The sequence below is a fragment of the Syngnathoides biaculeatus genome, chromosome 5 (genome assembly GCF_019802595.1).
Source record: "Syngnathoides biaculeatus isolate LvHL_M chromosome 5, ASM1980259v1, whole genome shotgun sequence".
Lineage (NCBI taxonomy): Eukaryota > Metazoa > Chordata > Actinopteri > Syngnathiformes > Syngnathidae > Syngnathoides > Syngnathoides biaculeatus.
The window spans coordinates 25893033-25920777 of record NC_084644.1 but is presented as its reverse complement, the minus strand read 5'-3'; the positions used below and the strand labels follow the sequence as shown (position 1 = coordinate 25920777).

The 27745-nt window shown below is 43.2% G+C and overlaps 2 protein-coding genes across 9 annotated transcripts in view; one reads left to right on the top strand and one right to left on the bottom strand.

The window, feature by feature from the left end:
• si:dkey-246i14.3 (ephrin A4) overlaps positions 1–8428 on the bottom strand; it is a 55922-nt gene extending 47494 nt beyond the window's left edge. Inside the window, exon 1 of one of the 7 annotated variants that reach the window (XM_061820733.1) lies at positions 7985–8428. In XM_061820733.1, the coding sequence (XP_061676717.1) occupies positions 7985–8109 (125 nt within the window). In that variant the 5' untranslated portion in view covers positions 8110–8428. The other 6 variants (XM_061820734.1, XM_061820737.1, XM_061820739.1 and 3 more) reach the window with 6 other exon arrangements.
• A 12315-nt stretch (positions 8429–20743) lies between these two features.
• LOC133501046 (uncharacterized) lies at positions 20744–23747 on the top strand. Of its 2 annotated transcripts, XM_061820463.1 has the most exons (4): positions 20744–20900; positions 20993–21337; positions 22968–23162; positions 23382–23747. In XM_061820463.1, exons 1-4 carry the CDS (start codon positions 20745–20747, stop codon positions 23463–23465), a joined length of 780 nt encoding a protein of 259 aa, XP_061676447.1. In that variant the 5' UTR covers position 20744; the 3' UTR covers positions 23466–23747. The 2 variants fall into 2 exon arrangements, with proteins under 2 accessions (XP_061676447.1, XP_061676446.1); XM_061820462.1 differs by having other exon boundaries at positions 22968–23747.
• The last annotated feature ends 3998 nt before the right edge of the window (positions 23748–27745 follow it).

The following is a 27745-nucleotide window of genomic DNA, read 5'->3' as shown; positions in this document are numbered from 1 at the left end:
ATGAATTGGAGACTCTAAATTGCCCCTAAGTGTGATTGTGACTGTTTGTCTCTATGTGCCCTGCGATTGGCTGGCAACCAGTTCAGGGTGTACCCTGCCTCCTGCCCGTTGACAGTTGGGATTGGCTCCAGCACTCCCCACGACCTTTGTGAGGATAAGCGGCGAAGAAAATGGGTGGCTGGATGGATAATATTAGTTTTCCGAGTTAACGTGTTACCAACACAGACAGCAACAAGAAAGCACAGTATGATAATTTTTCATAACGCACTTTGACTTTGCTTTACTCTTGTAGTTGTATTGGAATGGGGGAAGACCTTATATGGTTGTTGTACATGCCCAGTTTAACCTGTGTTGAGGTTTTGTATATTCGTTTCACTCAGACGGAAAGAGGCTGTGATCTACTTTAATACAAACAACCGCACTAAGACCCTTAAAAAAAAACCCTAAACCTTCTTCTACCACTTCAACTGCAGCAAATATTCATTCAATGCAATGTGAATATTAACACTGCTTTCCAGCCAATAGGAAGACTTTGCCCGAGTAGTGCACAATCTGCAGGCCAGAACGTCGAAACCTCACCAAGATGATCCTTCTCTTAATTATTTACTCACTCCTTAGCGAGCCGAAACAAAACAATGACCTATTTAGGAGAGAGGTTGGCACAGCACTTGGTTGAACTCGCCTCAGATGCACAACATTGGCAGAAATGGAATGTTTGTTTATTTCATGCACTCAAATCCAGGATCACTACACACCCAGTCAACAAGTCAGAAGACTAGTAAGGCATTCAATTAATTGAGTGCCGAACCTTTGCCAAGGTTCTGCACTCATCTCTAATGTGGGGTGACTGTTGTCTGTCTCCATGTGCCCCGCAACTGACTGGCAACCAGTTTAGGGTGTACCCCACCTCCTGGCCGATGACATGTGGGATTGGCTTTGCACTCCCGTGACCCTCATGAGGATAAGCGGCTCAGAAAATGGATGGATGGATGATAATTGTTTATCCTTACCAGGTAAAAACATAACCTGAATAAAAAGTACATTGCATATTGACAAATAATTTAACATTCAAGTTAAAAAAAAATAGTAACCCAAGTTTATTTGACATTTATTTACTCATCAATGTTTTTATCTCAAGTAGACTTGACTAGTGTAATCGTCTTCTGACTGGACTCCTCAAAAAGAGTATTAAACAGCTCCAGATAATTCAGAATGCTGTAGCCCGTGTTACGACCAAAACAAAGCGGTCAGAGCATATAACTCCAATCCTAAAGTCCTTGCACTGGCTTCCAGTCAGCTTTAGAATAGATTTTAAAATTCTGCTACTGGTCTCTACATAACTAAATGATTTAGGTCCTGAATACATGAAAGAAATGCTTACGGAATACAAACACAGTAGAGCTCTGAGATCGACTGATTCAGGTCAAATAGTGGAGTGCAGAGTCCAAAGCAAACATGGTGAAGAAGCATTTAGCTAGTATCCTGCACACAAATGGAATAAGTTGCCAACAGATGTGAGGTCATCCCCAAGTGTGAATGTTTCTAAATCCAGGTTGGAAACTCTTCTTTTTTAGAATATATCCACTTTTTCATCATATTACTTGCACTCTATGTGGTTTGAATTGCCTTTTATTGAAATATTTTCCTTGTTATTTTTATCCCATTTTGAATGTTTTATCTCTTTGCTTACAAATGTCTTTAATCATGTAAAGCACATTGAGTTACTTTGTGTCTGAAATTAGCTATACAAATAAATTTGCTTTTCTTACTGCAAATCTTTGGGGAGAACATGCATGTGTGTGGGGAGCTGAATTCTACAACAAAAGTAAAAAAAAAAAAAAACAACAATTGCACTATTTTGCTGGTCTAAGCCTGGCCTAGTTGGTGGACAACCAACTAAGAAACTTACTTCCATGAGAAATGCAACCAAAAGCCCCAAAAAGAAAATACAATTTCTCTCTCCACTCCAAGCTGAAATCACGCTCACATCTCTACTTCAGCTGGTCACATGCCGTGGTGGCCTCCATTTGCAGAAAACGACAATGCAACACAACCACACTCATGTTTAGCCCAAAGCAAAGCTACCCACAGCGTGCCAGCTCAGATAATACATTGATGCGACAACCACAAACACCCGAGCCCATTTACCAAAGACAGATAAGCCACGGAAATCACCATGGCTGAAACGCGTCTTGGGGATGGAGCTCAGCGGTGAGACAATAAGGTACAACTCGTGGTGGTGAGACGCAGATGACACGCTAGTAGAGAGCGACTGTTTGTGTGTGTGTGTGAAAATCTGCCTCTATTCGTATGGTGGGAGGGAGTCTGTTAGAAAGACGGAGAGTAAAGTGATAATTACCTCACTGTAGGTATCTTCATTATAGTTCATCCAGGTACTCTCTGTTAATCAATTACCAGGGGAATACAGAGATTTAAACGCGCGCGCACTCGCAAAGCTGTGATACAATAGTAGAAAGATTAATTTGCATACATGACTGGAGGAGGAGCAAGCAGGCAGACCTTGAGTTGAAAAAAAAATAAAAACAACTATATAGAGAATATAAAAAGTCAATGTACCCCAGTTGAAATGCAGTGTTTTTGACATTAAAAAAAGGAGACGACGATAAATTATTCTGAATCTTTTTCCAACATTAATCTAGATTTTAAGCATTTAAACAATAATGGAAACGATCTCTCAAACAAGGGAGAAAATGTGTTACAGTTTCCTCAAATTAAGACTGAACTTTTCGGCCATAGTTTCGAAAGATACGTTTTGTGCAAGCATAACACTGTTCATCAACACTGAAACATAGCAGTGGCCATCATCTGCTGGCCTCAGACAAGATGAAGGGAATTAACAGTTGCAAATTGCAGTAAGTACTCACACAAAACTTTCAAGCTTCTACTGTGAAGGAAGAAAAGCAGACTAGAACACTTAAACTTTATTTGGAGTTAATCAAAGCTACTTTCAATGTTGGCAGGACCTACTCCATTTAACATGAGTTTGAATGTGATTGGTTAATTCTGAACACTGCCACATCCCTCGTAATGAGGTGTTCACACTTGGGACCCCATTTTGTTATCTTCACTCCCCCCCCTAAAAAAAACATCTCAAATCTAGGGCTGCACAGGTTATATGTCACATGAATAGAGGAAAAAGCTTTGAAATGATTGTGCTCGTTTTTTTTTTCAATGACAAAAAAACTGTCACTTGAACATGGGTATGTAGGCTGCATTTAGACCATCCATCCATTTTCCATTCTGCTTATCCTCATGAGGCTGGCAGAGTACACCAGACAATCGCAGGGCACATAGACAAAACATTCACACTCACACCTACGGGCAATTTAGAGTCTTCAATTAACCCATTCCGCGTTTGTTTTTGGAGGAGGTGGGAGGAAACTTGAGTACCCAGATAATTAAAACCCACAGACAAGGGAAGAAGATACAACTCCACAGATACGGGGCTTGATTTGAACCCTGGTCCTCAAAACTGCGAGGCAGACGTGCTAACCATTCATTATGTGCCACCCCAACACAAGATTGGATGGAAAATTAATTTAAACTAATAAAGCCACTTTTTTCCTACCATAAACCACAAAACAGGCAAAGGGGTGTGTATTAATACAGCTAGTGCGAAGCAATAATACTTACAGTTAACAAGTATTAATTTAACGATCGGTTTAGTTTTGTGGTTGTAATTAAGCTACCATGCTCACATAGAGCAGTTTTTATTATTGTGCCACTCTTATGCAGCAAGAGTGAAAAAAGTACTGAAAAACAGCTCGGCGGGATGTATGTGTACTATTGTAATCCCCATTAGAATTAGGCCATTTTCCAGCATTATGAGGGCACTGTTATATTCATTTGTCTATTTTGTTTGAACTGGAAAAACCCTTTCATTCAATGTCTATGCAAGTGACATCTCCAAAAATAAACAAATGGTTAAGTAAAACCTTCTAAGAGTGTCCATCAATCACCAGTGTATCACATTAGTTTGTTCAGGTGTACCTAATGTATATAAATCTATATAGAAAAGGTCAACCATCTCCCCTGATAATAAACGAGAGACGCACAGTGCATGCGCACAGGATGTGATTCCATTTGGTATTTAAAGCGGCTCACTCGCACAGGAAGAGAAATGATGCATGCATTTACACATTAAATTAGACAATGAAAGGCTAATGAAGTACACTTTCAATAAAAAAACAAGAGCAGCCTCCTTCACTATGTGGTGGATTGGCCTAAAGTTTGTTGTTAAAAAAGGAGACAAGGGAGCGAAAAAATTATGTGTAAGACTGTGCAGGATCTCTTCAGATGGGATGATTAGAATACTTGCGTCTCCAATTAGGAAACTGCTGATCCAAAGCTTTACGACCAGGAACTGGGCAGGAGGGGATTTGAAGACAAGAGGAAGTTCAAGTGACACGAGCGTTAGTCAAAGGGAGACAAATTTGTTCATCACCTTGTTTGAACCAACAACCACCGTGGACCACTTACATAACACTTTGCTTACAATATTATACTAACCTTTAACTGCTCCAGGAAGTCAGAAAATAATCTCTTTACTAATAAAGGAATCATCAGCGTGAGAGAAAAGGCAATAAAAGACAACGCTCGTAAACCTCGTTCATTAAATCGTAAAAAAAAAAAAAAAAAAAAGACCGTCGCTGAGTCTTACTTTTTCTGAGCTCCAATTTTTCAATCAGGAGGGGGGCTAGAACGCGCGTCACCGTTAAGCGTCTCCGCTTGGCTGCCCGTGCTTCATTAAAACCATAAATCCAGACAGTGATGGAAAGGTGACGGCCAAAGTCTTCCATTGCGTGTTTAAAGAGACCGCGGTGGTTTTCTGTGCTACAATACTGCCTTTGATATTAAGTCTGTAAAGCATCTTTTTTTTTAATTGTTGCTACAAGACTGAGCTATTGTACTTCATAGAATACATACTCCCTGCTAAAATGCTCCCTGTGGTAAACTAACTTCCTCCACAGATGCAACTTTACAGTTGAAATAATATTTTATTAATAAAATCCAAGTAAATAATTAAACAAACAAGGACTAAGAAAAAGATGGATGGTCGTAGCTGATTAGGTGTCCCTCTTTGCATGCGGTAATGAATTTAAAATCATGCTGTATATTAAGGATGGGGATCCATGATAGTTAACAATTCTGTTATGTGGAATTGATTGTTGATACAGGGTTTTTTTTTTTTTTTTTTAACAGTGTTTATACTGTTATAGTATCACAGTCAAAATTTTGCTATGTCAACACTACTAGGAAAAATCACATTATGGCCAATTTTTTTTAGGATGTGATCATGCACAAGTTCATGTATTTACAGTAGAACTGTGGGTGGACTTGCTGGAATGTGAAGTCGTGTAAACCCCACTGAGAGAGATGTTCCTAATGGTTGGCCTATCATAGAGCTGAATAAATAAACCAAAATAGAGACACCTTTCAGTAAAATGCGCCAAAGTAATGAAATTTTTAAAAAAGTACATTCTATAGGATATATAGATTATAGAAAAATGATAAGCACCAATGTGCTTAGTCTGTGACCTAATGTTCTCTCTGTGGTTCCACGATTCAGATGAAGAGTCTTCCTCAGCCGGGGCTCAGAACAACTGGGCTTGGATGGGAGTTTATAAAAAATAGGATAAAGGGATAAATGATTGAAGCTCAACTAATTACAGCTCATACGTCCATCAGTAGCCTTGACGAGCTGCAAAGGATAAAAATGGTGTATAGGAGCTGGCTAAAGAGGGGTATAAGGTTGTAAATAGGCCGTTAATAAAGAGTGAAGAGAGGAAGAGGAGACGAATGGTGAACACTGCTTTTAACTCGGGGAGCGGGGAGAGAGCAGGGTCATTGGGAATGAGCCACCAGAATGACAGGGGGCTGTTGGCCTACTGCATGATGGCGATAATGGCACCATGATTGTGTGGCTCGGTCTGCCTGCCAAAAAACTGCGACCATTCATGTCAAAATCACCGCGACACAAAGAGGTCCTTAAGCCTCACAATGACATCTTTACCAATTGCACTAAACTCAACAACAATAGAAGCACACACAATTAAAACACCCTAAAAGTTATTTACTTACTTATTTAACCAAAACTTCACGTGAGCCGCTTTCTTTCTTTCTTTTGGTAATGCCGCTGCAAACAGAGGCTAAAACATTTCAAAACTTTTTCCATTATTAATGTGACCTTAAACCTATGCAACTCCATTGAATCCAATTGTACAACAATTGATGGATTAATCAACCACTGTTTGATTACAAAATTATCTGACAACTACCTTGACAATTGTTTAATCATTTAGAGACGTTAACTTACATTTTTCTAAATCTCTGTAATTTCAGCCTTTCAGTAAATATTTGGTGATTTCTAGAGCAGACGTATTTTCATTTTTTAATTAAAAAAATTGTGTGCAAACATCTGCTTTTACTTTGGAAAACAGTTACATATATTTTTTTTTCCTACTTTGTAACATTTTTACAGACATAACCAGGTTATACATTTTATGCATTATCAATTTGGAAGGTCCTTTGTTTGAATGAAGGGACAGAAATTTTAAAAAATGTTTTCATCCAATTCAATTAACTGTAGAAAGAATAGAATAAAAGGACTGATTAATCAATTTAAATAATTGTTAGTAGCAACCGTAATTGACTTTTTAGAAAATATTTGAAAGGGGAAGTAAAAATAAACAGAGATAATGTGGTAAGACAAGTGTGCACACCGTCTTATAAGTGGGGTGTGGCAGTGATTAGAATTAATATTCAAACTCTTGTTAAAGGATGTCAGCACAAACCTGCCACAATGTAGTGACTCATTAAACCCAAATAATGCTTGGCTGTTCTAATTCTCTTTTCTGACTTTTTTTTTTTTTCTTTCTCACAAACAGAAGTCTGTAGATTTCAGTTTTGAACTGTTCACAATTCCCTCCACCTTGACTCAGGCTCCAGTTCCAGCTGAAGACTAAACAGCCCCAAAGCATTACGTTGCCACTGCAATGCCTCAATGTACTCTAGGTATGTTGTTCTTTTATTCATGAGCTGTCCTATATTTGCACAAGACATACATTTAGAAATTATGGCCCAAAGGTTCACCCTTGGTATCATTGGATCATAACAGAAATAGTTAAATTATTTGGCTAGCCACCCTAAAAATTATATCACAAAAACCTGGCATTTGTGTGCTTACCCAGTCATCCCGGCACCCTCTTGTATGGGCTCTCCTATGTACTTCCATTTCAACACTTGCATGATAGTTAACCATGATAAAACATCACTTTAAACATTGCCTGCACAGTTAAAATCTTGCGTGAGTTTATTTCTCTTTCCATGACCTTGTCATGGGACAAATTCAAACAAATTGGAGGTGCCACTGTAGAAGATGAACCCATGCATTCACTTGTGCACGCAACTAAACCACAACTATCAATTTTGCCTGTTCTGCACATGCAATGAGAGGTCAGTGTTCTTTTTTGTTTGTTTTCCAGAAAAGCAGCCTTACTTCCGTCTGCAGGTCCCCGACATGCACCCTTTAATTATCTTTAAGAGGAGCACCTGGATCACCAGATGAGGTAAGTCTGGCATTGCTAATGGTTCGCCACCTCTTCATTTATTCACAGTCACAATCTCCACTTTCCATTTGTGCACATAGCTCAGAGAGAGAGAGAGAGGGGGGGGGATATATTCTACATTCTGGGGCAATAACACGCTATTCCTGACGAATCCATTATTGTGGTTAGGTTTAAAAAAAAAAAAAAAAAAAAAGGGCAGTGCACAGGTGAAACTAGGTGAGTCAGAGGTGTACTGCATGACAGAGATTCTTTCTAGTGACTCATTTATTTAGCTATAAATGTGTGGTTGAGCAACAATACAAGTGCAGACCAGCCGGCCATGGCTTGTGCAGAGTAGAGGCAATACGATATATATTTTTTGATATTTGTTTTTTCAAAGCAGAACTTTAGTTTACCTGGTGTTAGTGGAGTTCCAGTACACTGCGTGTCTTTTGCTCACAACAGTTGAAAAGACGTTCAAAAGTAAAAAAGTGGTTTTCCAAGCAGGCAGGCTGGCCGGGGTCCAAATGAGAGAGCCCATCACGCGCACGCCTCGTCGGGGCCGCGCACGCACCACGCAAGAGGCGTGAAGAGGAAAAAAAATTAGCAACAAAACAGGTGAGGAGACTTAACTTCACCAGTTAATAGTAAACGTGCGTCATTCTGTGTGAGGGGAGCCGGTGCCGTCACTCAGTGTCTTCAAAATGAGGACTTCTTCCTCTTTTATCCAAAGTCTTCATTTTCGGCTTGCTCGCTTCCTTAAATGCCCAAAGGTAAAAGGTAAAGGTTGTAGAGATGCGACAGGAGGAAGTTTGGCTCAAGAGTGGTTGCGCTGGAACCGGGGGAGGGTGGAGCCGCAAAGGTTGCAGAGGGCGGGACTTGGAAAACTTTGAGCCAATCAGGAGACATGGGTGCGGTCAGGCGAAAGTGCCAATTTCTAGTGACGTGCGCCGACTGGTGTAGAAACAACAGCACGGGGTTACTGTCATTGCTTTTTTTTTTTTTCTACAAGAAAGTCTTCCCCATTCTTGTGGTAGAAAAATATTTTAAGTTGAATAAAACACATTATGCAAGATCTACATTCGTCATTCCGGGCGTTTCCTACACGTCAAAACTTAATCCTTAAATACCCATTCAAAATGCCTCTGCAATAGAAACTTTCTTTCATCTTATTGTGTACGGAAGACTTGTTTCAAATATGTATCAAAGATACCTGTAAGGGTCATATACAGTCTATATATATATAGACTGTATATATGAGGGAGAGAGGTTGGTTAAAAGGTTTACATTTATCTAGTTGGTTTCATTATTCTATTGTAAATAATAAAATAGAGCATAGCAAAATGAACAATTTTACATATGCGTTTAATATTACTTTTTTATTTTATTACGAAAATGGATAGTTGTACCCTACTCATTATTCAAATGAGTAATTATTTTGATATTTTACATATTTTAGTCACTGATTGTGTAATTGTACATTGATTTGGGTGCAAGCAGAATTTGTTCAGCTCCCGCTCTGTCTACTGTATATTCACCCTGCACCTTTCACCCAGTCAGCTCTGATAGGCTCCATCTCCTTGTGACCCTAAATAGGATGAGCAGGAAAGAAAATGGATGCATCAATTACGCATTTTACATATTTTATTAAACATTGTTTAACCTAATCTTTGATTGACCTGGGCTGCCTGTCCAGTATAAAACAAGTAATAGTACAAGGATGGCCCTTGGCCTACCCGAAAATTGATCAAGGTGGGAGTGGTGGGTGGTTCGATGCAAATATCTATACTGTTGATGCTGACATTAGCATTGATATTGATTTATATCATTGTCATAACATGCTTCAATTTGTTTTGTTCTGATGGACTGCTAAAGATACTGTGCCAACTCACCGCAGGCAAACATCCACCCCTCCTCCCCGCCGCCTCTTTAAAAAAAATATTTGATGTTGTGCCACACGTCACGTCACTCAGCAGCACCCGGTTAACAAGCAGATAGGCTCAGGCTGCGCGACCCGACAAATTGCACAAGCGGCACAGAAAGATGGACATGAAGGATATCAGAGAGGAGCAGCAGCTTTCGATTTGAAAATTGCACAACGGCAATGCATTCATGAAAAGAAGATTATATATTGTGAAAACACAAATTTATTCAAATAAAAAGAATAAGCTACACAGAGAGAAGATTTATTACCAATACCCCTTACCCCGGAGCAGAGTTTCCAGGTAGTGGCTTTTAATCAACAAAAACAGACAAAATCCAAGAGTAGTTGTGAATGTTAGATTTCAGTTCATATCAATTTGTTACTTCACCTGACTCAAAAGGTTTGAATTATTCCAACATCTATAGGTCTTTGAGCTTCATGCAACATACTTATCTGAAAGAATTAAAAAACATAAACCATAGTCTTCTATAAGTGCAAGTGACAAAAAATATTTCTGATGACCAAGTATTTTCTATTAAAAATGTATGGCATAAACTCTGACTGAATCTTTCTCTTTTCACTCATTCATAATCCAAAGGAGGAAGAGCAGAAAAACTTGTACATGTCTTTAAAAATTCATTTGGATATACCAATTTCATGATCCATGAACCGTAATTGTTAAAAATATCAAGATCGACATCCGCTATAATATGGCACAGATTTTCTTGGTATCAAATCAATACCAAACGAACCAGTATGGCACACTGCTAATATCCTTTTAAAAGTTTTCAGTTTTACATCCTTGTTTGCCCGATTCATTGGAAGGACATAGCTTGTCGTAGATTAATAAAAGTTATAAAAAACACATCTTTGAACAAAAACACCTGGTTTTTTTTTCTTTTTTTTTTTTTTAAACATACTCTGTAAGTTTGGGGCGGACATCCTACTGATCTTCAGCTTTTTACAGACCATAAGCAACTGACTCAGCTCTCCGTATGCAATCCTAAAAACCAAACCTCACTGGAACTTTTAACAAAAGCCCAATTAAAAACATTTACAATGGCTTGCTGGGGACAAAAGTGAAGTGGCCGCTGATAGAAAAATCTCTCCTCTCCCTTTCCTCTCTTTAACTAAACATGTTCTGAGGACCGGACATCAAATTCCGGCTTCGCCTGGGTGGAGTTTACATATGCTCCCCGTGTCTGCGTGGGTTTTCTCCGGGCGCTCCGTTTTCCCCCCACATTGCAAAAACTTGCATTAACTGTAGAATCTAAATTGCCTTGAGGTATGATTGTGATGTGAATAGTTTTTTGTTTCCATGTGTCTTATGATTGGCTGGCAACCAGTTCTGGGTGTAACCCGTCTCCTCTGCCTAAAGATCGCTAGCTAGGCTCCACATATGGTCCAGGCTCCCGAGACCCTTGTGAGGATAAGCAGCTCAGAAAATGGACAGATGGATTATCAAATGGTGCGCTCAGGTACCCACCACACAAACTGGGCAAACACAATTGAGGCACATTAATCCTTTTTTGTTTGTTATCTGCAGTACCCTCATTTGTATTGTGTGTGTATGTGTGTGTGTATGGATGATAAATGTTAATTCCTTACATATCATACACCCCAGGGGAGGGTGTAGGGACAATAATCACTGCAACTCTGTGGTGAAAGCCACCGGTGGTCCTTTAATTATCAGATTCTCCCACTGTGTGTATGTGGGCGTGTGTGTGTGTGTGTGTGGTGGGGGGTATGTGTGTTATTGCACCAGTATCACTCATCCAAGTTACATCGATAGCATTTTATTATGCACCTCCTCCTCATCCTTCTCCTCTTCCTGTTGCTTTGTCTTTATTCTATCATGCCTGTCTGTGCGTGCGAGCAGAATCATTAGCTCACTTCCTGGCAATCATTAATTTCCCATGATTCCTCAGTGTTTCTCTATGTCAAAATTGTCCCCACTGGTGAGCAAGCGCTCCCTCAGCAAATACAGAAAAGACCATACTTTAGAAAGAGGCTTCATGAGCGGTCCGTAACCGATCTGTTGGGCCACATTGTTGTGGTGGAACTTGGGAGGATGTCGAAAGTTTCAATCTACATGCACTGCATTACTTTAAATTGCAGAATGTGGACTTGTTCACACAGGTTAATGCTTGTCTGCTCATTCTTCAAGAGGTACAGTATTAAATATTCATATATTTGATGCAATGGCCCTTTTTTATGTTGTGTTCCAGAGGGTCTTACTAATTTGGGAAAGTGGGCATTTCAACATGAAGAAACCTACTTGTAAGAGACTGAAAAATGGTCTGAAAATTTAATTGCTTCAATCTATCCAGTCCATGGATGTAGGTTGCTAGAGCCTATTTGAGCAGCATTCGGGCACAGTCGGAGTACACCCTGGACTGGTAAATTGCGCATTTTAAATTTTAGAGCCGCTGTACACTGAACAATATGGGCGAAAATACTTCAAGTGCAGAAAGCTGAAAAAATTACAGTTAGTGACTCTTTTCAACAGTGATTGAAAGTGAGAGTAGTAAAAAAACCCCACGCATTACGTGACTAAGTCTGTTATGGCTGCATCTCTGCTGAGGGCCCTTAAATGACATCCATCCGTCCATCCATCCTCTGAGACACTTATCCTCACGAGGGTCATGGGACTGCTGGAGCCAATCCCAGTTGTCATCGGGCAGGAGGCGGGGTACACTCTGGATTGGATGACAGCCAATCGCAGGGCACATGGAGACAGACAACAGTCGCATTCACAATCACACCGAGGGACAATTTAGAGTCTCCAATTAATGCATGTCTTTCGGATGTGGGAGGAATCCAGAGTGCCTGGATAAAACCCACACAGGCACTGGGAGAACATGCCAACTCCACACAGGTGGGGCCAGTATTTGAACCCTGGTCCTCAAAACTTTGACGCCAATGCTCTACAGCTGCGCCACCATGCCGCTTAAAGCTCTACTGACATGTAAAGCATGATTGTTTTTTTTTTTTTTTTTTTTAGGATGTCTTTAATGGCAAAAAAGGCAGCCGGAATGGATACATCTGTTTTTTCACCACACGTCACAAATGTTGTCATATATGGATTTTTGTCTCTTCTGCCATGAAAATCCTCTTGAGGCATTCGTTTTGGACAAAAAGCAGGAAGTGATGTTTTTTTCCAGAAGTCAACACTGGCAGTTTCATGTGTTTATACCTGTTTTATCAGTGTGACAGTAACCTTTTTTTTCCTGTGTGTTAACCAAAATGCTGTCTCGTTGTATTGCTGGATGTTGCTCTAACACTTGGGAAGATGGATTCACTCTTCACGCTTTTCCAAAAGACCCAGTTCATTGTGAATGGATTACACAGGTGCAAAGGACGAGAGCTTCGTGAGTTCCAAATGACAAGTAGGTGTGTATAGAGCTATTAAAAATAAATAGTTGGGGGGGGGGCGTAATCCTCTCAGACGTAACAAAAGATCTGTGTCAAAACTTAATAAAGTACGTAAGTCAGGGGTGCAAAATTTGTCGATGTGCACGGCCGCGGGCGGTGTCGTTGTTGCTTGTGGCCGCGGGAGTCGTTGACCTCGCTCATGGCCGCGGCGCCGTCCTGGAGGTGGATTGGGCAGGGAGGTGGTTTGGTCACGTGGGGTTTCGCCACGTGCACAAGGAGAAAGGAGCTCCCCCCGCCACCGGTGTTTCCCCCGGCATGGGTCCTCCTGAATACGCTACATACTGCCATACATACTGTCGGGGAGTCTGTTGTTAGTTAGAAGTGATCTGCATATCATCTAAATTTGGCTCGAAACGATAGGGTAATATTGCCCCGGTCATGTCACTCGATTGTGAGATGTTCTCCTCTTCGAAAAGTGGGACAACTGCAAATGACGTAGCAGGTATTATGGCTACCACTGAGAAGTCGAGTGAGAGTTCTGCAACTTGGCGCATGAATGATATGCTCTCCGCTCATATTTTTTTTAATATGGACACATATATGTAATTTTCATAACAATATCTATTCTACAATGTATATAGGCATGCCAGTAGACCTGCCTAAATGGCATGAAATGAAATTCATCTCCTTGCAGATGTATTGTTGATTTTCCCCAATTTTTTTTTCCATTTTTGGTAACTCATTTATGGTCAGTATACAGTATTGTGGAAAATTCTCAAGAGAAAGCTTGCACTAATATCTGTTTTTTGTCATCGTAAGATAGTAAAGCTACCCAATACAAAACAAAACATTCCCAACGCTGATTGTGTAATCTACGAAAGATACCAATTAATAGGCATACATGGTTCATTTAACATTTAGAAAATAATGAATGTAAAAGACTAGCATAAGATGGAAACTCAACCGAGACAGACTATAAAATTTGTATGGTTTATAATGAGGCTATCATACAGTTTTGTGATGTTCAAGTACATGTACTTTACAGTGTGTTGTATGCTGGCCAGAAAAGTGCTTCTGCAAGTTATAGCATGGATCCTCATCATTGTTTCCCATTATTGATGAGTGAATAAAAAAGAGTGGTGTTAATTACCTCATGGGAGCACTGATTGAAGTGAACAATTATGATGCACTAAAATAAGATGACTTAATTGCAAAGCAGATTTTTTTTTTCTCATGCTGATTTTTTTTTTTCATTCTGACTGTGTAGCTCCAAATGTGTTGAATCTACTTCTCTTTCCTTACTTCATTTTTTAAAACTTGTCATCCCTCTGTACTGTTTCCAAAATATTTTTTTTCATCCTCCATCTTGTCCATCCATCATGCATGTCCTGATTTTGGCTTTCATTGAGCTTCTCAATGGTCAAATATGTTTTCCATCATTCCCTGGCGAGGGTTCATTCAACCTGCATGTTCTGTCTGAGTGACTCATTAGGTTGGAAACTTTTGTGATTTTTTTTTTTTTTTTTTTTGAAGGTGCTGGTGCACCACGTATTAATTTTTGTTATAAATGGCTTCAGGTTGTTCTTTGTGGCTTTGTGCCATTTTACCTCTGTGACAGGCACTTTTAGCACTCTAGTTTGTGAATCTTAACTACTATACTGTTACTATTCTACTGGTCTTATTTTACATAACAGTAACAGTAAGAATCTTTGATTTATGTCATCCAAAGTGGTCAAGGTCGATGGGGTGCATATTTTGTTGTCAGCACTCATGTATTTTCAAAAACGTCATGGTTTATTTCACAACATCAAAACTGATTTTGAAAAAGCAGTGACACTGAAAGGGTCACCGCAGAGGGGTGCGGGCTAGGATCCAAGTCGGACGTTGCAGAAGAAGACTCTGATTAGTGCTCCTGTCAATTCACCTCACAAATCTACGCTCCCTTCCCAACAATATAGATGGGATTAATTTCCTGATAATGACCAGTAAAGAATTCAGACGTTCTGCTGCCCAGCGCTTCAACGAGACTTGGCTGTGCAAACGTATTCTCGATGGAGGAATTGCGCTATCCGGCTTCCATATACACAGGGCGGATATTCATCGCGGCGATGTTGGAGAAAGCAAATGCTTCTACATCAATGAAAAATGGTGCACAGACGTCACACAACACAGCAGACACTGCAATCACTTTTAGAGTGGCTGTTCTTGACCTGCAAGCCATTTTAATTGCTGCATGACTTTGCCTCATTCATCGTTGTTGGTGTCTACATCCCGCCCCAAGCTAGCATGAACGGAAGACTGCTCATACTTGCTGAACAAGGAAAGGAGGAAAAATACACACACAGAAAAAAAAACGCACCCAGACTCACCCCTAATTTTTCTAGGAGATTTTAACAAAGCAAAATTCAACCACAAACCTCCTTAAATGGCTACTGTCATAAAATGGATGATTTTTAGTATGCTATTAATGAAGAAACGTCAGCCAATATGGGCCCATGCGTTTTTTCACCACAAAACATGATTTTGACGTATACAGCTTTTTGTAACTCCCGCTATGAAAATCCTCTGAAGGGATTTGTTTTCGAGAAGAAGCATGAAGTGACGTAAAGGACAGCGGCGCCCCCAAGTGGACTCTGTTGTTTCAATTAGTTTTACCTCCGGGAAGGTAGCTCGTTGTTCCTTCGTGTTAGCCAAAATGCCGGCTCATTGCATTGCTGGACATTGCTTGAACACTCGGGAGAATGGATTCACCCTTCATAATTTTGCAAGAGACCTGGTTCGTTGTGAAAATTGGATTGCACAGGTGCAAGGACGAGAGCTTCGTGGGTTCCAAATAACAGGTAGGTGTGTATACAGCAACTAAAAAAATAATAGTTTGGGGCAGACCGCGTAATCTGTCTCTAACGTAACAAAAGATTGGCCTACGAAATATGTCAATGTGCGCGTCAGACAGTGTCGGGCTGCTGTGTCATTTCGCCAGGGAATACTGCGCTTCGGGCTCGCGGATGGAGGCGGCTCTGAAGAACCCAGCCAAGAATGCCTCACTCAGCTGCGTACGCGCAGTAAAGCGCCCTGGCTCGACTGTGTTGTTCATTGCATACTGTGGCGTCTATGAACAACCCCCTAAAGCAGCACGACTCTGCTCTGTCATAAACCACACCGGGCGGCTGCGATGAGCTGCGATGGCTCATCTCCGCTGCGGAAGTGGATCGCACGGAAATGCGGTTTTGCTGTGATTGCATATCATCTGAATATGGCTCAAAACAATAGTGTAATATTGCCCCGAGGGCTCAAAACACTAGTGTAATATTGCCCCGGTAATTTCACTTGGTTGTGTGGTGTTCTCCTTTTTAAAAAGAGCTCCAGTGTCAGAAGGAGCGTGTTTGTCTCCCATAATTAGGCTGCACCTCGTGTTTTCATTGGCGTATGTCCGAGTGACATCACGGACAGAGGATGCAGCCAATATGACGACCACTTGGATGTCGTAGAATGACACTTCTGCAAATTTGCGCATGGATGACGCACTCTCCACTCACATTTATTTTATTCGTAAAGACATTGAAGTGAGTAATGTTATATGTATTTTTCCATTAATCTATTTTAGAACATTTATAGGGATGACACTTGGGCTTTAATACAATAGACTATCTGACCAGACAAAATAAAACTTTAGATTTTTGCTTTACCACTGTAAATAACACATACCCTGCCATTCCACGCGCTGTCCTCGGTTTCTCCGACCACTGCTTAATCTATTTAATACCCACATACAGGGAAAAACCTAGGTGCAGGAAGCATGTGTAAAATCAGTGAAAAAGTGGACCACCAAGGCAAAGTTAGAACATCAAAGCTGTTCAACTGCACAGACTTGAGTGTATTTGAAAATTCAGCTGGCAGCCTGGACGAATATATAGATGCTGCTACATCATATGTCAAGCCTGGCTGGACCCACTGCAGTTTGCCTAACAAGCAAACAGATCTGTAGATGATGCAGGAAACATCCTTGAACACCTCAGCAGTGAGAGAACCTATGCAAGCATCCTTTTCATGGATCTCAGCTCTAGGTTCAACACCATCATCCCCGAACACCTCTCCTCCAAGCTTCTGCAGCTCAGTGTCTCACCTGCCATCTGTCAGTGGATCTATAAGTTCCTGATGGGCAGAAAACGGCAGGTGAGATTGGGGGACACCACCTAATCCACACACACCTTTAGCCCTGGGGCACCCCAAGGTTTTGTCCTTTCCCCGCTGTTCTTCTCACTCCTGCACCTCAGTGCAGCTTACACCACAGTCATCGGACTCATCAAAAACTGTGATGAGTCTGTGTATCGACAATAAATGGAGAGCCTGGAGCTTTGGTGAGGCCGACTCAATCTCAAGTGGAATTCACTAAAAACGGTAGAGGTGACTGTGGACTTTAAGAGCCATTCTTTATTACAGCTCCTCCTCCCGCTTTCCAATGGTCTTGTGTCAACCACAGAAGCCTTCAAGTTCCTGGGAATTAGAGTCTCACAGGACCTGACGTGGGACATAAACATCAATTCCATCCTCAAAATAAAGCCCAGAAAAGTATATACTTCCTGCGGCTTCTGGGGAAGCATTGCCTGCCACGACAGCTGCTGAAACAGTGCTACACCGTGGTCATTGAATAAGTACTGTGTACCTCCATCATAGTCTGATTTGGGGATGCCACAAAAACTCAGTTTGCAAGGGAAAATCAAGACCGCTGAATTAATTTTCGGCACTGCCCTACCCACTCTTGGGGACATGCATGCCACCTGAACTAGGACACGAGCATGTGGGTTAAAATAGCCTTTATATTTTACCTGGCTGCCCTGCTATTACAGTAGCACAAAAAGTTGAGAAACATTTCAGGATGACATTTTTCAAGTATCTTTACAAGAACCCTGTTGAATTTGAATGATCTCTAGCTCAAAATGCCTCACATGAAAAGTCTCTTCTCTATCACTCAGGATTTTCAACCACTTACATTCAAACCTCATCATCATATTTCCCTGTTGATCTAGTGCTGACCATATTTTTGTCAGGGCTCATGCTTGATTCCCTTGTTGTCATCTGCCAAGTTTCACTCTTAATTACCCAAGTTTCCTGTCCATCTGTGGAAATATCTGGATTTCCTGTCCTCCGTTTGCACTGCGAGGACTGTTCACAAGATGAAGTGCACTGTTTTTCTTGTTTCATATTTTTTTCCATCTTTCTGACCCTTCCCTCTATTCCCTCCACTCCATTGCTCCTGTATAGCCGTGTCAGTCGCCTCTTCATGCTCTTATCTTCACTTATACAGGCTGACACCAAGTCAATTGCAAGGGGCACTAATCAACTCCACACACACAGACATACTAAATCTCTGAGCCTGTCACATATGCTCCATTTTCCCCAATAATCCTGCTCTTTTTGGCTTCTTTCTTTCCTGATGGGCCTTGTGCGTGCATGTTTAAATCATACAATCACTCCTATGTGTCCCATTAAATGTATTAATTCATTTTCACTTTTCTTTCACTCCCATTAAATTTCACTTGCTAGGCCTTCATTTTATGTTCTGAGTTGAATACTTAGTCTTTTGTTTCTTCCTCCGTCTGCCTTTTTATGACTGCCACTCATTTACCACTGTGGCACTTTGATGAGGCGGTGATCACAATTACTCCTTTTGTTAAAAAAACAAAACAAAAAAAAACTGTGCGCTCTCTCTCTCTCTCCCGTAATTACACCTCTAGATTCAAGCAGCGATGGTAAATGCTTTTCTATTCCCTTCTCTCCATCACTCTTCCTCAATTTCCATCATCCCAATTCTTCCTCACCAGGCAAATTACATCTGAGTTGCCATGGTGATTTTTATTGAATGCTTTTTTTTGGATGCACTTTCATACCTCACCCATTGACCCCCTGCACATTTCTATTTCTTCTGCTGTTTTATTTGCACATTTGTGTGTTGCTGTCAACTAATGCAACTTTTATTTTTTTTTCTGTGTGTGTTGTAAAAAAGGCACCATGGTGGCGCAGCTGTAGACCGTTGGCCTCACTGTTCTGAGGACCGGGGTTCAAATCCTGGCCCTGCCTGTGTGGAGTTTGCAAGTTCTCCGCGTGCCTGCATGGGTATTCTCTGGGCACTCTGGTTTCCTACCACATCCCAAGACATGCATTCACTGGAGACTCCAAATTGCCTCTAGGTCTGATTGCAACTGTTGTCTGTCTCCATTTTGGCTGGCACCCAATCCAGGGTGTACCCTGAATCACACACGATGACAGCTGGGATTGGATCTAGCACTCCCGTGACCCTCGTGCGGATAAGCAGCTCAGAAAATGGCTGGATAGATGTAAAAAAAATCAAAATACAAATGAGTATATCATTAGGATGGTCTTATCTTGTGGCAAAGTACTACTTGTAAGTAGATGAAGCAAATGATATGTCTTGATAATGTGTGTGCTGTAACTATTGACTGTGTAAGTACCTCCAGGTGAATAAAAGTGAGTAAAGCCATGGAGACAAGGGTTGTTTCTTTTTTTCAGTCCTGTGCTTCCTGTTGTTCCTCTTTCTTTGATGTATTTTCCTCTCTTTGGTCTCCCACATAGCAGCACCTTTCTGGACATAAATACACGTACTGTCGAAGTGAAACATGTAATTTACATATTCAAAAATTTCATTTTTTATGTTGAATTCATCCATTTTCTGAGCCATTTATCCTCATGAGGGTCATGGGAGTGCTTGAGCCTATCACAGCTGTCATTGGGCAGAGCCTGAACTCGTCGCCAGCCAATTGCAGGGCACATAGAGACTGACAACAGTCACACCTAGGGTCAATTTAGAGTCTCCAATGAATGCATGTTTTTAGGATGTGGGAGGAAACCGGAGTGACCGGAGAGAACTCACGCAGGCATGGGAAGAACACGCGAACTCCACACAGACAGGGCTGTGATTTGATCCCTGATCCTCTGATTTATGAGGCCAACGCTTTGTAGCTGCTCCACCGTGCTGCCCACATACTATATAATATGATGAAAATTACAAAACATACAGTAGGCATAAATATGTATTCTGCAAGAATCCAGTGTTTCAGGGTCCCCTGGAAAAAAAGGGCAAAATGCTATCACTGTCATGGCCCTGCCGTTCCATCCCTGGCTGGCCGTGTCCTAGCAGACCAACGATGATTAGGAGGCGCACACCTGCGCCTCATCTCCGCTGATTAACCCTGGTACTTATAGGACTCATGGGACATCAGATTGTTGCCTCGCATGTTTCGTTCCCGCACTTCCGCATTCCTGATGCCAACCCCCTGTGTACTGACCAACGCCTGTCTCCCGACCTACCCTGTAAGTCTGTCGCTCCTGTTCCTGCTGTTTGTGCTGACTGACTCCTCGGTTACCAACTCTGGAACGTATAAAGACTTTTTCCTTACCGCTTGCCTGTCACCCGAGTCATGCATTTGGGTCTGCCCTCGAGTCTCGTTCGTGACAGAACGATGTGGCCATAACATGGATCCAACCGACTCCGAAGCCATCTGCCGCTCGCGACAGTTCCAGGGCAGACGCCTGGCTGAGCAGGAGGCTGCCCTCGAGGTGACAAACCAGAGGCTCCTTGAGATCTGTGCCCGGCTGGAGCCGTGGGTAGGCTCTCAGGTTAGCGCTGCTACTACGCCAACGGCGGCCATTTCGGCTGCTACCCCGGTCCAGCTCACTCCGTCTGCCCGCCTGCTGTGGAGATTCAGTGTACCGGGGTAACACCTCTCTCCCGACCCAAATGTTTCTCTGGCGACTCAGGGAACGTCAGACCCTTCCTCGCTCAGTGTGACCTCGACTTCGAGCTACAGTCGTCTGCCTGCCCAACGGACCGCTCCCGGATCGCCTTCGTCACCTCGCACATGACTGGAAGAGCAGAGGCGTGGGCCACGGTGGAGAGGAGTCGCAACTCGGTGACGTGTCGCTCTTGGACGGCTTTCGTCTGCGCCATAACGCAGGTCTTCCAGTACGCCGCGCTGGAGCACGAGGCAACGGCGTCGCTGAGGACGTTACGACAGGTACAGCGCCGCGTTTCCGACTATGCCATCGAGTTCCGTATCGTGGAGAGAGCCGATGGAATAAGGACGCCCTCCTCGACGCCTTCTTCCAGGGGCTCTCCCCGCAGGTCCGCAGTCTCCTCATTGCCGTGGACCTTCCTACCTCGTTGGATGCACTCATCACGCTGGCGCTCAAAGTCGACCACAGACTTGCCATCCAGGGACAAATGGACGCGCTGGTTGGAGGAGAGACGGGGGCGTCCGTTCCGCCCGCTTCCCTGTCACCCACGTTCACTCCCGCGACGGAGCCCATGTGGGTGGAGGTTCTCAACGGTCCAGCAGAGGAGCGCCTGCGACAGCGACGGGAGGGACGCTGCTTTTACTGCGGCCGCTTGGGCCACTTAATTGCCTATTGCCCGGTCAGACCAAAGCATCTCGGCCTCAGGATCACTACCCCGGTGAGTGTGTGTTCCACAACGCTTACGCTGCGAATGGGAAATTCCTCTGCCGAGTGACGCTCCACATGCAAACCTTAAGGATGGTATTTCCCGATGCCCACACGGAATGAATTAGCTTCCATGTCTTTAACTCGCAGAGCTGCGATATCATCCTGGGGAGTCCGTGGCTCAAGGAGCACAACCCGCATATTGACTGGACCTCGGGCCAAATCAGGGCGTGGGGTGGTGTTTAATTGTTCGTGAGGAGGGGAGGATTCAAGTCGCGCCCGTGGAATTTGAAGAGCCAAGTACTGCACCGGAGTTAGCCGCGGTGCCCCATTATCTGGATCCCCAAGGAGGTGTTTTCGGAAACAAAAGCTGGATCCCTGCCGCTGCACCACCCGTATGATTGCGTCATTGAGCTCCTGCCCGGCACCCCCCCCCTCCCACGAGGGAGGATGTTTTTTTTTGACAGGGCCAGAGAACCAGGCCATGAAGAAATACGTCGAGAAGTCACTGGCGGCAGGGCTCATTCGCCCGTCTTCTTCACCAGCTGGTGCAGGGTTCTTCTTCGTAAAGAAGAAGGACACTTCGCTACGGTCCTGCATCGAGTACAGAGGACTTAACGACCGCAAAGAACAGGTACCCTTTTCCCCTGATGCGTTCGAACTGCTTCAAGGGGCCCGGATCTTCACCAAGCTGGACCTACGGAGTGCATACCATCTGGTACGGACCCGGGAGGGGGATGAATGGAAGACGGCATTTAATACCCCAACGGGTCATTACGAGTATTTGGTGATGCCGTTTGGGTTGAGGAACACACCTGCTGTTTTCCAGAACTTTTTTAACGATGTGCTCCGGGAAAAATTGAATAGGTTTTGGTGTACCTCGACGATATCCAGATTTTTTTACTCAGACCTGACCTCCCACATCAGACATGTCAGGGAGGTGCTTCAGCACCTGCTGCAGCATCAGCTGTACATGAACATGGAGAAGTGTGAGTTCCACCGAGCCTCCGTGTCTTTCCTGGGGTTCATCCTGGCAGAAGGGGAGATTCGAATGGATCCCGGGAAACTCGACAAGGTCCTTTGATTGCCCACTCCCTCTTGTCGGAAGGACGTGGAGAGGTTCATCAGGTTCTTGAACTTCTATCGTAAGTTCATCCGGAACTTCAGTTACATTGCCGCCCCTCTGCACGCTCTCACATCACCCCGCAAAACCTTCGAGTGGACCAGGACCTGTCAGGAGGCCTTCAACAGGCTCAAGGCAAGCTTTACCACCACACTGATCCTCTTTATGCTGGACCCGGACCGGCAGTTTGTGGTCGAGGTTGACGCATCGGACTCTGGGATAGGAGCGGTTCTATCGCAGAGGTGTGCAAAGGACAGTAGGATTAACCCGTGCGCCTTCCTTTCAAAAAGACTGACCCCGACTCAGTGTAACTATGACGTGGGTGACCGCAAACTGCTGGCGGTCAAGACAGTGATGGAAGAGTGGCGACATTGGCTGATGGGGTCGAAAGTGCCGTTCGTGGTTCTCACCGACCATAAAAAATTGGAATTTCTGAGAACCGCGAAGCGGCTGAATGCCCACCATCCCAGGTGGGCACTCTTTTGCACACGTTTCCACTTCACTTTGTCCTTCCGCCTAGGCTCTGGCGGTGGTGAGACACTGCAAGCGGACCTGGGAGGCAGCTTGCAAGACACTGGCGCGCATGGGCAGCTCCTACAAGTCCACAGCGAACCTCAAGAGGAGAAGTACACCGGCGTTAAAGGTGGGGGAAACGTGTGTGGTTGTCCACAAAGGATCTTCAGCTGCGGACGGAATCGCGCAAGCTTGCTCCCAGGTTCGTTGGTCCGTTCCCCGTCAGCAAGGTCATCAACCCTGTCGCCATTTCATTGAAGCTCCCCAGGTCGATGTGGGTCCACCCCACCTTAAATGTTAGCAGGCTCCGTCCAACCCGTCCGTCACCACTGGTTCCTCCGGTCAAGCCTCCTCCGCCTCCCCACATGGTAGACGGTGGGCCTGTGTACTCGTTGCGCTGTCTGCTTTCTTTTCATCACAGAGGCAGGGTGGTCCAGTACCTGGTGGATTGCAAGAGGTATGGCCCGGAGGAGCGTTCCTGGATCACGTCCCACTTCATTGTTGACCCCACCCTCATCAGTGACTTCCACGCCGCCCATCCTGAAGCTCATAGGCCGTCTGGATCCGGCCGTTAAGGGGGGGGGGTACTGTCATGGCCCTGCCGTTCCAGCTCTGGCCGGAAGTGTCCCAGCAGACCGACGATGATTAAGAGGCGCACACCTGCACCTCATCTCCGCTGATTAACCCTGGTACTTATAGGACTCGGGGGACGACTGGTCTTTGCCAGATCGTTGCCTCGCATGCCTCGTTCCCGAATTTTCGCATTCCTGATGCCAACCTCCCGTGTACTGACCAACGCCTGTCTCCCGACCTACCCTGTAAGTCTGTCGCTCCTGTTCCTGCTGTTTGTGCTGACTGACTCCCTGGTTACCGACTCTGGAACGAATAAAGACTTTCTCCTTACCGCTTGCCTGTCACCCGAGTCGTGCATTTGGGTTCGCCCTCGAATCCCGTTCGTGACAGTCACTGAAGGTGATGAGGGCAGTTATTCCAAAATGAAGCGGTGACAGCAATTTCACAGATACATGCAAAATGTCTGATATGGTCCTAAAAATAGAATACGGATGATGTTTTTCCCCAAATAATTTGTTGTGGACAATTTAACTATGTAATATTCATTTTGATTCTGTATCATTTAGCCACATTTTAAACAACTGTAGTTAGCAAAGCACTGTGTGGAACATGTCCAAGTCATGTACAACTCATGAAGAGAGAGAGTATAAAATGAAGAAACGCATTATAAAATAATTATCGCTGTACTATTATGTTTGCAAATGTTTGGCAACTTCTCAGCGTTTAATTATTTTGCTACATTTTCATGATGATCGTTTTATTCTGATAATGACGCCAAAGCCTCTATATTGACCCCTAATTCCACTGAGATTCAACTGACAGCTAAATTGTCTTGGTTTGACTGTACGATTTGGGGCAGTGATTATGAGATGAGTTAAGACTTGATGTGTCGTTCACCTCTTTTTTTACAGCCTTCTCTGCACCCATTATCTTGATTTCATTTTCCATTTGCAACCAAACTACCCCCACACTTTTCTTATAGTCCTTTTCTAGGTGGAAAAAATATTGCTGTCATCTGCACTACCTTCAGCTATCCATACTATAGGTCTGTAACATATGCATCTGAAGTCATTTTGTTAAGTGTTGGACATTTTTTGTCTTCGCTTTCATGTGAGTAGATAGAACAAGCTGAATCAAAGCATTCTACGGTACCTTAAAACTCAACCGACATGCCTATATACGTTTTAATGTCAATCTTGTTATGAAAACTACATATAATATTATTCACTTCAATGTCTGTATGAAAAAAAAGAGCAACCAGAATAGCTGGAGTCCTGTGTATTTCTTTACCTATTATTTCCTAAAATGTCAAAATATAAACAAATTGTTTGTCAATCAGCATTGGGAATGTTTTGTGTTGTATTGGGTAGCTTTACTATCTTACTATGACAAAAAACCGATAATAGTGCAAGCTTTCTCTTAAGAATTTTCCACAATACTGTATACTGGCCATGTAAATTAGTTACCAAAAATGGAAAAAAACATTTGGGAAAATAAACAATACATCTGCACGTAGATGAATTTCATTTCATGCCATTTATAGGTCTACTGACATGCCTATATACAGTGTAGAATAGATATTGCTATGAAAATTACACATAAAATTTAATGTCTATATGAAAAAAAATATGAGTGGAGAGCGTGTCATTCATGCCCAAAGTTTCGGAAGTCTAAACTCGACATTCCAGTGGCAGCCATATTGCCTGCTACGTCATTTACTGTTGTCACACTGGGACAGTCGCCATTGAGAAGATGCTGTGCCACCTGCTATGGGAGACGAACAATAGAGATTTTCTGATTTTTCCGACGCCCCTTCTGACACGGAAGCTCTTTTCGAACAAGAGAGCATCTCACAATCGAGTGAAGTGACCAGGAGAATATTACCTCATTTTGAGCCATATTTAGATGGTATGTGGATAACTTCTGACTAACAACAGAGTCCCCAACAGTATGTATGACAGTATGTAACGTACTCAGGAGGACCCATGGCGAGCAAAGTAACTGGCCAGTGCATGGGAGCTCTCATCCTTTGCACCTGTGCAATCCATTTTTCACGACGAACCAGGTGCTTTGGAAATGTGTGAGTGAATCCATCCTCCCGAGTGTTCGAGTAATATCCAGCAATATGACCAGGTGGTATTTTGGCTAACACGCAGGATAAAACAGCTACTTTCCCGCTGGTAAAACTGGTATAAACAGACGAAGCCGCCAGTGTGGGCGTCTGGGAAAAAAAAAACATCACTTCCTGCTTCTTCTCCAAAACGAATCCCTCGAGACGTGGGCGGGAAATACAAAAATCCATATACAACATCATGATGTGTGGAGAAAAAAACATATGGGTCCATTCTGGCTGCCTTTTTTCCCATTAAAGACATACTAAAATTCATGCTTTATGTGTCACTTGACCTTTAAGAGGCTAAATAATCCAGAATAGTAAACCATTTCATCTCCAAAATAAAATAAAGTCCCCTAGAGTCTTGACAAGTTATTTTTCATTAAAATTAAGATGCTTGCTTTGTTAATTCAGATTTTATGATTGCACACCTCTCTAGACTAAAATAATCACTCAACTCCTATAAGCAGATGAAATATTAATTTTTGAGGTGTCGTCCCCCCCCCTCCCAAGTCAAGCAACTCACAGGTGAGTCTGTGGCAAGCATCCTCAAATGATAAATTCAAACCTAACACGGTTTATTTGATACTTTGACTTTTAAGATGTTTTCATGTCTACTCGACTCCTTTTAAAAGCATTTAGGCAGAAGGTTTCCTTCTGTTTCTAAGTTAGCAGAGCATAAAGAGTTAGGTGGGTTGTTGTGGTAAATAGAGGCCCAGGCACAACCTTCACTGACTCAATGCTGGCAGGACTCCACAGCCAGAACCTCGTTCCATCTGGGACGATGCGGGGGACATGAGGGAGGGGAAGAGGATAAATTGTTGAGGTGTTCAGCGTGCAGTGTTTAGAATGACTTTACACAGAGAGGATCGAGAGGAGGAAACAAAGCACACTGGGAACACAGAGTGAGGCGGACAAGATGCTTCCAATGAATGCAGGGAAGTGAAGGATGCACAATGACTCCACTTATAATCTACAGCTAATATGTGAGAGGTGAGGGCAAAGTTACACATGAACCTCACTCAAATTCAGTGGTGAATTACTGTATTAAATAAAATATGTACTCTAAATGACTTTTTCAGGATATTCTTGATATTTTTTTTGTTTCCACCCTCTAGATTACAAGAGTGTTCTTGTCTTGCGACATAAATAGTATCTTTGACCTCTTAAATGCAGTAGCTTCAGGAAACGTCTGCGTTCTCCTTAATCAAACAATTCCGTAATTGACTGCTACCAAATAACACTGTGGTATCTGTGAGCCATTGCGGCGACGCGCAGCCTTCGCAGAAGCAGTGACCGCCGAACGCGGTGCCTCAGCCAGTGTGGCTGATTTTCTGCGCTGTGGTGGCAAAAAGGAGGAGGTGGTGGCCGAGCTATGCTGCTTTTAGGGGTATGTTCAAAGCCGCTGCAGTACTTATTGATCACCGTCGAGTCGGGCGCATTACTGCCTACCTGTTATTTGGAACCCACGAAGGTCTCGTCCTCTGCACCCGTGCAATCCACTTTCACAACGAACCGGGTCTCTTGCAAACTTATGAAGGCTAAATCCATTCTCCCGAGTGTTCAAGCAATGTCCAGCAATGCAATGAGCTGGCATTTTGGCTAACACGAAGGAACAACGAGCTACCTTCCTGGAGGTAAAACTAATGGAAACAAACGAGTCCACTAGGGGGCGCCTCTGTCCTGTATGTCAATTCCTGCTTCTTCTCGAAAACAAATCCCTCGAGAGGATTTTCATGGGGGGAGTTGCAAAAAGCTGTATATATATGTCAAAATCACAGTTTGTGGTGAAAAAACACAAGGGAGCATATTGGCTGTTGGTCAGTTTCTTTCGGCTTGTCCCTTTCAGGGTCGCCATGGCTTCCTGATGCAACCCTTCTCAGGGAGTGGAGGCCCCATGGGACATGAACCCACAACCCCTGGTTCATCAAACCAGTGCTCTAACCACTGAGCTACGGGGCCTCCCATATTGGCTGTGGGTTTTTCATTAATAACATACTATAAATCATCCATTTCATGACACTTGACCTTTAGGAAATAGCAGATTTGGGCAACATCAAAACATTTTTTACTGCTATAAAAGTGTGACGAGAGTTCAA